At 39.8% G+C, this 10,364-nt stretch overlaps 1 protein-coding gene across 4 annotated transcripts in view; it reads left to right on the top strand.

Annotated features, from left to right (window-relative positions):
- LOC121925620 (ceruloplasmin) overlaps positions 1-10,364 on the top strand; it is a 36,935-nt gene that overhangs the window by 24,699 nt on the left and 1,872 nt on the right. The window contains exons 13-18 of one of the 4 annotated variants that reach the window (XM_042457974.1): positions 1,408-1,547; positions 1,774-1,902; positions 3,244-3,350; positions 7,432-7,648; positions 8,380-8,519; positions 9,070-9,233. In XM_042457974.1, coding sequence (XP_042313908.1) covers positions 1,408-1,547; positions 1,774-1,902; positions 3,244-3,350; positions 7,432-7,648; positions 8,380-8,519; positions 9,070-9,233 — 897 coding nt within the window. Of the gene's footprint in view, positions 1-1,407; positions 1,548-1,748; positions 1,903-3,243; positions 3,351-7,431; positions 7,649-8,379; positions 8,520-9,069; positions 9,234-10,364 lie in introns of all 4 variants that reach the window. The other 3 variants (XR_006102912.1, XM_042457975.1, XM_042457977.1) reach the window with 3 other exon arrangements.

Genomic DNA, 10,364 nt, shown 5'->3' with positions numbered 1-10,364 from the left:
AAAACCTGGTTTGTGACAGGACCGCTTCAATCTAGCAACCTAGACTTTATTGGTGTCAGATGCATATGAGGACTGGCACAGTACACCATTTCATTACGTCTAACTGAGAATACTCAATTCATTGTCTACTCTTCAGTTAAAACCTGGTTTGTGACAGGACCGCTTCAATCTAGCAACCTAGACTTTATTGGTGTCAGATGCATATGAGGACTGGCACAGTACACCATTTCATTACGTCTAACTGAGAATACTCAATTCATTGTCTACTCTTCAGTTATCAAACATAAAGTGTCATTATTGGAGTGCGCTAATAAGGCACAATTGATTAAACACTTTAATTTTAAATGAGTTCTAGATCTTTGTGGGTTTTTAAAAAACTTGAAATAGCTGTATATGCTAATCATTTTCTTGATTCTTTACTTCTTAAGCAATAAGACACAGGTCCAAAACACACTGCAGAACTAATTGAGTTTGAGACATCTTTAACTGCCCTGGCTCAATGCTAGGGAATGCTGGGAACTGTAGTTTTGTGAGACATTTAGCCTTCTCTGTCAGCTCTGGTACCACAATAAACTACATTTCCCAGCATTCCCTAGCATTGAACCAGGGCAGTTAGAGGTCCCATTCACACTAAAAAAGAACCTGGTTTGGAAACCGGGTTATATCCCTATTGTTCGAACTTGCACCGATTATACTCGGTGCAGTTTGTGGGGAGGCAACCAAAAAGCCCATTTAAACTGGTGCATTTGGCACCGGATCCCTTAGTGGTTCTTTTTTTAAGAACCGCAATGATCTGCATCTCTGATAATGTGTGTAAGCTATTGGATTGATTTGGATGGTGCAGCCACCATTCAAGAAATACAGGCCTCCATTTTGATCTAGCATGGGAACTTCAGACCAGATTTAAATGCCACAGAGATATTCTCTGCCTTAAAACATAGTGGAAACAGTGAATAGATTTTGAATAAATTCACAGATAAGAATCTCTCTGTGCAAAAAACGTATGCGTGAATGGCCCCAAAGTGGTCTCAAACTGGTTTATTTTTGCAATGTGTTTTGGACCACATTTTTCATACATTAGTGGCATCTCCTAAGGTACACTGTTTTCCACTGCTGATAGCCCACATCATTCCCAGACACACATTGTTTCCTTCAAGGGTGGCTAATCATAATCCAGACTTGGTTTCAATTTACCATATATAGCATCTTGATCATTGGGTGACAGCAGAATATTAAGAAAACTCTTGAAGGGCCAACTGAGTTGAAACACCATTTCAGACTGACTATCTGGAGATCCATATTTTCCAGTTTGAATCTCTGAGTACAGTTTGTTCCATTTATGGCTATCTATTAAGCTATAAAGTCGGGAGATTACTCTTACGTTTACTTTACTTTTTCTCCTTTCAGTCCAGGAAATACATTCTTAAACAAAGAAGATAAGTTTATTGGCTCGAAATACAAAAAAGCCGTTTATCGTGAATATACTGATAAAACATTTAGCAAGCCCAAAGAAAGGAAAGAAAAGGAAGAACATTTGGGGATTTTAGGTATGAATTGTAGCCAGATTCAATTCAAGGAAACTACAATTTGCTTTCATTTAATTAAAGTCAGTTAAATTTAAGCACACCATTAAGTGTTTAAAAGCCCTAAAATATAAATGTGATAAATATGAAATTCCTCTGATTCTTTGTTGTTTCACATGCCCCTTAGCATGTTGACACTTCTTTTTCTATTCCATCTTTTTATAGCATCTTCCTTTTAATTTTTCCAAAGGTCCCCTCCTTGTTGCAGATGTTAGGGATAAAATTAAAATTGTTTTTAAAAACATGGCTTCTAGACCTTATTCTATACATGCACAAGGAGTGAAAACGGATTCTCCAACTGTAGTGGAAACCAGTCCAGGTAAATGCATTTTTTATTATTTTATAGACTCTAAATTAGACTCTAAGGTGTTCAATATGTTTAATTTAATCCTATACATATCTGCTCAGTGAACCACAGTGATTATAACCTCAAATATTTTAATCACAAAAAAGGGAAATGAAACATAATAGAAAACATAATTAAAAGGGCAATGAATTCAACATTAATAATACAGTTGACGTAAAATGACTAAATCAAAGGTCCCCCCTTTACTTCATGGAGAATATTGGTCTGGGACATGGTTTAGGACTAAACTGTATGCTGTATTTAAAGGACAGTGTCCAGTTTGAGATCTCTGTAGGGTTTTTTAAATGCTAAAGTAACGTACCTATGGTCACATTCTGATAAAGACCTTGGTCTGCAGATGGGAGAGACAAATGTTCCCAACATTGGCCCTGTCCAGATGGGCCATTTTGTATGTACTCCATACGTACTAGAGTTGCCTGGGGGCATCTCTTTTAGACGCCCGCAACCCTAGTACATACAGAGTACATACAAAATGGTGGCGCCCTGTTCACACGGGTGCCGCCATTTTGACGTAATGGCAGTGTTGCGTCCAAATGGTGCAGCACAGCCGTTATGTTATGTCTTGGCACCGCTGAAGGGTGCTTGTGGCGCCCTTTCAGCGGTGCCAGAAGGAGCTCCTTCTGTCATGTGTATTGCTGGTGCGGCCTTTAAACGGCTGCACCAGCAATGTAGAGAGAAAGGGCCCAAGTGGCCCCTTTCTCTCTCTCCCTGCCGCTGTCGGGGTGTCCTTGGAGTATGATGGGCCAAGGATACCCCTTTCCAGGCTGGGAAGTGGCCTTTTGCCACTTCCCCGAGGCCAGGAAAAGCGGCGGATCGGGGCCTCTGGGGCTGCCGCTGTGGCATCTCAGGCCCTGATCTGTCGGGTCTGTACACTGCCACTGATACCAAAAGAGAATAAAAGCGTAGGGCAGATAAACACAGTATAGAGATGAAAAAGAACAATAATAGACAATAATAAACACTAATCCTATCTTGTGTATTATTATTGTGGTGTTACTATTGTCATCATCATTATGATTCATACCACATTTTATTTATACTGGGACTCAAGGCAGCTAGGAAAGGAAGGTCAAGGAAACTATAAAAAAAATAAAACAGAAGGCAAGCTGTTTAAGCTGTAAGGAGTCTGTTTTTTCCTTTAATGTCCTTTATTTGTGAAATGAGAGAGAAAGCAAAAGAGTCCATGGGTCTGATGAGATCCTCTGTTTTTCTAAAGTGGGGTACATGATTAATAAGCTTTAGGGTAAACTCGTGTTTACATATTTCTTAAGAATTAATATGTATTTCACTCAGGAACAATAACAGAGTATGTTTGGAAAATACCAAAAAGATCTGGTCCAGAGAAAGGGGAGTCGGACTGTATCCCTTGGGCATATTACTCAACAGTGGACCAAGTTAAAGTAAGCTCTTAGTGTTGTTATTGTTATTTGTTAATTGTTGTTAATTTTACTTGAGACTTATGGTGACCCTGTGAATGAGAGACCTCCAGGTCAAGTCTGTTATCAACAGCCCTGCATAGGTCTTGCAAATTCAGGGCTATGGCTTTCTTCATTGAGTCTATCCACCTGTATTGCAGTTGTTCCTAGTGCCATCTTTGTTCTTGTTCTTGTTACTGTCCTTGAGTTGACTCCAACTCATAACAACCCTGTGAAGAAGACATCTCCAACATTGCTTGTGCTCAACTGCCCTGCTCAGGTCCTACAGGCTCAGGCCCATGGCCTTCCTGGTCAAGTCTAACCATCTGGTATGTGGTCCTCCCCTCTTTTTAATGCCCTCTACCTTTCCCAGCATCACTGTCTTTTCTAGTGATTCATTCCTTTTCATCATGTGGTCAAAATATGACAACCTCAATTTAGTCATCCTGGTTTACAGGGTGAGTTCAGGCTTGATCTGTTCTAGAACCCATTTGTCTTCTTGGCTGTCCATGGTATCCTCAGCACTCTTCTCCAGCACCACATCTCAAATGAACTGGTTTCTTCCTATCAGCTTTCTTCACTTTCCAACCCTCTCATCTGTACATTGTAATGGGGCTTGGAGTATCCTCACTTTAGTGTTCAGAATTATAACTGTATGCTGTAGGATCTTGTCCAGTTCTCTCATAGCTGTCCTTCCCATTCCTAGTCGTCTTCTGATTTCTTGACTGCAATCTCCATTCTGATGAATATTTGATCCAAGGTATGGGAACTCTTTGACTATTTTGATTTTCTTGTTATCTAGGACAAATTCTTGTAGCTTTTCTGTGGTCATGATTTTTGTTTTCTTAATGTTTAGCATGAAGCCTACATTGGCACTTTCCTTCTTAACTTTCTTAATTGTTCCAGGGTTTCTGCTATTGGTTTCTGCTATTAGTATTGCATAATCTGAGTGGTTGTTAATGTTCTTTTCCCGGATCTTCACTCCTGCTGCCGCTGACTCTAAGCTTGCTGTGCAAACAACTTTCTGCATACAGGCTGAATAAATAGGGTGATAATGTGCAACATTGCCTGACCTCTTTGCTGACTGGCAAATTATGAAGTATTATTTTCTTTTCTAGTGTCTTCTCATAATTTGTCCAAAGTACAACAGTCTCAGTTTAGTCATGTGGTCTTGGAACTCTAGAGTTTAGGCTTGATTTGCTCTTTGGACCTATTTATTTCTCGTTTTGGCTTCCATGGGATCCATAGAACTCTCCTCCTGAACCACAGTCCTGATCTAAAGTGTCTTGGAAAGAGAATACCTTTTATCATAGCCACCATTCATTTTGAAAAACTTGTGATGAGACAATCCAAAATGAAGCTCTTAGTGGCTATGATCCAATGTATTCTCTTTCTGGGACATTTTTTCCCTCAATAAACTCATACCTGCCATGAACTAGTTTTGTAGATGTTGAAAACATAAGAAGCAAATGGATTGGCTTCATCCCAGTGCTTCTGAAAGCAGAGCTTTCAAGGCAGGGTTGGTGAACTTGGGATTCCTGAGATGTTGGATTAGAACTCCCAACATCTTTGACAATTAGCTATATTGGCTGCAACTCACAGAAGTTAGAGTCTAACAATATTTGGGAGGCCAACTATCGGGAAGCATTATAAATATGGAGTTTGAGCCTGAAAATTTGTGGGTGGAAAAACCTAAACTTCATTTTTTTAAAAATATTTTTTTTAAAGTAAATAAGTTTTTTAAAATAAATTTGTATTGTATAATGATCAATATTAATGTGTGTGTGTGTGTATGTGTGTGTGTGTGTGTGTGTGTGTGTATATATATATATATAATCTCCCACATTCTATTACAATTTGTCTAAATATGTTTAATATTCCAACTCAGTGCTCCCCTTCCCCGGAGCCATTCTCGCCCTTATATTCCATCCAAAATCTCAGTTCCTCTCATGGAGGTAGTCTTCTATCTTATTTTCTCAATACTTTCTCAATAATTTCTTTCCAAATTCCATCAAAATCACTTCTTTTCCATAATCCCTTTTTTATTTTCAATTTGCATGTCAATTTATCATTAATCTCTAATTTCCATACCTCTTTATACCAGTCTTCTAATTCTACAGTTATTTTCGTTTTCCAACATCTTGCTATAATTAATCTCGCTGCTGTAATCAAATTTGTTACCAAATCTTTTTCTTCTTTTTTTCTATTTCTCTGAATTATATAATGATAATACTATATTTGGACTTCTATCTATTTTTATATTCATAATACTTTCTACTTCTATTATCACTTTCCCCAATTTTTTGTATACATTTACACTGCCACCACATATCCATATGTGACCCTACTTCTTGACAACCTCTCCAGCAATTTTTGAATTATTCTTATCAATATTATGTAATCTCACTGGGGTCAAATACCATTTGCAAATCAATTTATAATATTTTCCCTTAAACTAACACTGTTTGGAAATGCTGGTGAACAGCGTTGGTAGTACAGGCCATTTTTCAGTTTTAACAATGGATGTGAATGTAAGGGGGTAGATGCAGACATAGGCGGGATACAGACGGGCAGGGGAAGATGTCTTGGAGGTGTATTCTGCTGAATACGGAGCCTCCAGAATGCCCGCCCCGGGGGCGTGGCTAAGGTGTATGGGGCTTCCACATGGGGGGCAGTGAAGACGCCTCACCTGAGGCCATTTCTGACCCGCAGTTTCCATACCGCCGCCTCGCAGGACGCTGCAAAGAGAGAGGCAGCTTCCGCACGGGCAGCCAAATACTGGAGTTTTTTTTCTTTTGCCGGCTGGTGGATGCGCCGCTGCGCAGCTGCGGCGCTCAGCACCGGAGGCAGAAAGCATATGTGCACATTTAAAGCGACCAGGCCCCTTTAAACTTTTCCCCTCGCCCTGCCCAAGAACAATGGTGGTCTCCTGCCAGCTGGTGATCAGCTGGTGTTGGCATCCTTGTCCACTTGCACGTTGCTAGTGTCACCAGCATCATGGATGCCTCCTCTCCTTTGGTCCCCGCGCTCTTGCTGAATCTGCAATGCACAGACACAGCTGTCGCCACTGCCACCGCTGTCCCCCTGCCATCCTCCATCACCTCCCTTGTACATATGTAAATATTTAAAGTTTTAGCGTTTTTTTATTGTTAGGTGAAAATGGCACAGGAATGTGTGTAGGGGTTCACTTTAAATTCCAAACTTTCCACGATTCTAGCAGCGCATGCGTACATGTTGCTCTAGGGTTAGGGTTAGGGTTACGAGCATTAAAATAGAGTGCAGCTGTGCTGCAGCTTCCACATCTGCATGACATCTGACGCTCTAATTAGAGCCTCGGTGCAAACTGCGCATGTTCCAGGACCCCGACTCATTATGTGACGCAGCAGACACGGAGCTTTTAAATGGGCAACTTAAATTAGCAGCGTAGCAATTCTGGCGTACCGGTGCAGCAGCTTATAGACGGAGCTGCGCAGTTGCGCAGCATATAGAAAAGAAGCAGGAAAAAGCGGCACCTTTTTAATGCCGCTTCTTCCTGCTTGGGGCGTGCGGGCGGCATGTTCATGGTGGCATTCAGGTAAGGGCCGTCTGAAGGCTATACCTTCATGACATCATGAACACACCCCTTTTTGCCCGTCTGTATCCCGCCCTAGGGACCTACCATTTGATCCCATGGAAATCAGTGGCTGAAATTAACCATGTTTTCTGGTATTCAATACTGGAGGAATCAGAATCTTTTTTCCCTCTGCCTCCTGTTTTACCTCTCTGGAGCACCACAATATTGTCCAGATCTCTTCAGGTTTTTAAAGTGGCCAGGAGATTCTTGTTTCACCAGTTCCAGTTGAAAGGAATAAGATCTAATCAAAGTACATGACTAGAAACAGGTCACAGTGAAAATTTATTCATGACTTAAATCTCACTGATTTCAATAAGTTTCACTACATCCAATCCATACATATAGTTCTAATGGTTTATCCCAAGCATTTATAATACAGCCTCACCATCAGATGCTATTTCTCATCCTATTCTACTAATCATACTAAGAGACTGCATTCTTTTTTGTTTTTAGGACACATACAGTGGATTAATAGGGACACTCTTAGTTTGTAGCAGAAAACATTTGTTTATGCAACCATCTCCAAAAAGGGTGGAGTTTGCTCTTCTTTTTATGGTGTCTGATGAAAATGAGTCTTGGTACCTGGATGAGAATATCAAGACCTATTCTCCTAATCCAGAAGCCGTGAACAAAGAAGATGAAGAATTTATTGAAAGCAATAAAATGCATGGTATGTGTAATAATTACTAGCAATTATCAATAGCAAATCAGCTTTGGGACTTCCACATGGTCATGCAGAACCCTGGTAGCAAAGTAGTTAAATGCCTGTACTGCAGCCACTCGCTCACAAACTGCAAGATTGCGAATTCAGTACCAGCCAAGGGCTCAAGCTCAACTCAGGCTTGCATCCTTCTGTGGGTTGCTAAAATGAATACCCAGCTTGTTGGGGGCAATTAGCATACACATTGTAAACCACTTAGGAAGTGTTTAAGTGCACTGATAAATAGTATAGAAATATACTTGGTATTGCTAATATACTTGCTATATCATAGCAGCTAAAGTGGCCTCCCTCCATGAGTAGGAATCCTTCTGTTCATCACACTTACTATATGCATAGCTATGATAATTGCACTCCAGCAATTCTAAAACATTTAAATAGTGTTCAAATCATCTGTTGAGTTTTTTCAAAACCCTAAATGTTCACATTTCTTAAATCATCTTTCTTCTGTTTAGATTGGTTAATCATGTTTGTAATTCCATCCAGAAAAACTTTCCAGAAATAATGACAGTGACTAGCTCAGACAACTGTGATAATATTTAAACACATTTTATTTTAATGTTACAAGAATGTCGAGTTTTATTAAAATTTTGACAAGGTTTATAACTTCTACTAAATGCAGTAGTCCAGTCAACATGCTGAAGTTCTTTAATGGAAAAATCACACATTTGCTTTTTCCTTAGCCATTAATGGAAGAGTGTTTGGGAACTTGCATGGTCTTACGATGCACGTCGGAGATAATGTTGTTTGGTACTTGCTGGGAATGGGGAATGAGGTTGATATGCACACAGCCCATTTCCATGGCCACAGCTTCAATTATAAGGTAAAGACCATAATATATGTTTCTGCCTTTTCTTTTAAATGAATGAACATCCTCTGTGTCCCCAACTGCTGCCCATGGAAATAGCTATAAGCCAGGAAATGCTTACAGGCCTTGTAATTAAGATGGAAATCCTAAGCCTCTTAACTGAGAAGCAACTGTTGGAAAAGTGGGCAAAAATTTAAGAGTTAATTTCCAAACCAGAGTCCTGGCATCAAAAGCCAGCTGCCACAGCCACATTATTTTCAGCTCTCAGCTGGAACACTGGGTTATGTGTTGGGCTAGATTTTGTCTCCTTGCTAATTTCTATACTGATAGTAATTGACTATAAATTATATAGCAATGTATAGATAAATTGCAATTTTCATCTTGACCTACAAATTGTTGTCAGCATTTTCAGGTACAATTTTAAGCAACGTCTATATAAAAGCTATTTAAATTTCCATAGCAATTTTCTGAACTCATTGTATTACTTTCTCCTGGTCAGTAATTGTTCTTCGTGTTTACTATCACTGATGTTGTCTGGTTTTTTCTCCCTGACATCATCTAAAAGCAAACCAGAACCTTCCGGAATGATGTTTTTGATCTCTTTCCTGGGACTTTCCAAACTGTTGAAATGTTTCCAAACAATCCTGGGACTTGGTTACTCCATTGTCATGTGACTGACCATATTCATGCTGGCATGGAAACTACCTACACAGTGCTCCCCAGAGAAGAGTAAGTAATAATGTGGGTTAAGGAAAGATCTTACACTTAACAAGGCTACTACCATTAAAGCAGAGGTGGTATAACAGTAGAGCAACACGCATGCTGCTACACAGAATACTGCCTGAATTTGATGGCCTGAATCCCACTGGTTAGTCCCACTGAATTAATTGCTGAATGGTGATCAGGCAAATGCCAATGATTAAACTGATCTGTGTAGTTGGGACAGAGGCCAGCAAAAGCTTATGTTCATACAGACAAGTAGATATTGGCTGCAATACAACACCCCCTTCAGTGTAGCATAAGTGTCTGCACACCAAGATATTCCCCTGCAGAAGAGCAACATTGTGTAACACACTGTAAATTACTAGGTGCCATTGTGCAATGCACAATACACAATATACAGTGTGCAACTGCAATCCACAATGTCAAATTGCAAAGCATGACTGCAACATGGAAGGGCAAGCCACAGAGGAACATGCCGTCTGTACAACTCTACTTCTGCCACTGTCAGCAGTACATGTATACCGTATAATGACATTTTGGCCCTGCATCTATAGTGTGACTTATGCATGAATATGTTCCTAACTGGATGTTAGAAATTGGCTATTATTTCCAGCTTCATTATCTTTTTTAAATGACTCATGTAGCTCCTCTTGGAGGAATTTTGGTTTACTACAAAATCAGAGTCCCATTTCAGAATATATATTTGTTTTGGTCTTCAAGAACCCTGTGCCAAGTCTAATCAGCAGCATATATAACAACATGGGGAGCTCCCATAGACTTATCTATAATATCACAATTGTACCAATGAACTCTGGCAATCTGGCAACACCCTCTCTCCATAAACCATCATAAACCAACTTGCGTAAGATCACTCCAGTGCAATATTGGCCACATCCTCATCCACTTAGTATTACAAGATGCAAAACAGGATGCAAACATCATCATCATCATCATCATCATCATCATCATCATCATCATTTGTATCCTTTACCCAGAACTGGGACTCAGTAGTTGATATCTATTGAAAACTCCACACACACACCCCGCAAAGAGTATCAAAGTTTGGGGAAGGTCCAAGAAGTGTAAGATATAATATCATTGAATTTAGTTTCTCTGGCATCTTGTCTGTGGCATTTT

Source organism: Sceloporus undulatus, chromosome 3 (genome assembly GCF_019175285.1).
Source record: "Sceloporus undulatus isolate JIND9_A2432 ecotype Alabama chromosome 3, SceUnd_v1.1, whole genome shotgun sequence".
In the NCBI taxonomy this organism is placed as follows: domain Eukaryota; kingdom Metazoa; phylum Chordata; class Lepidosauria; order Squamata; family Phrynosomatidae; genus Sceloporus; species Sceloporus undulatus.
Note: the sequence above shows the minus strand (reverse complement) of the source record. Positions and strands in the feature narration are given on the sequence as shown.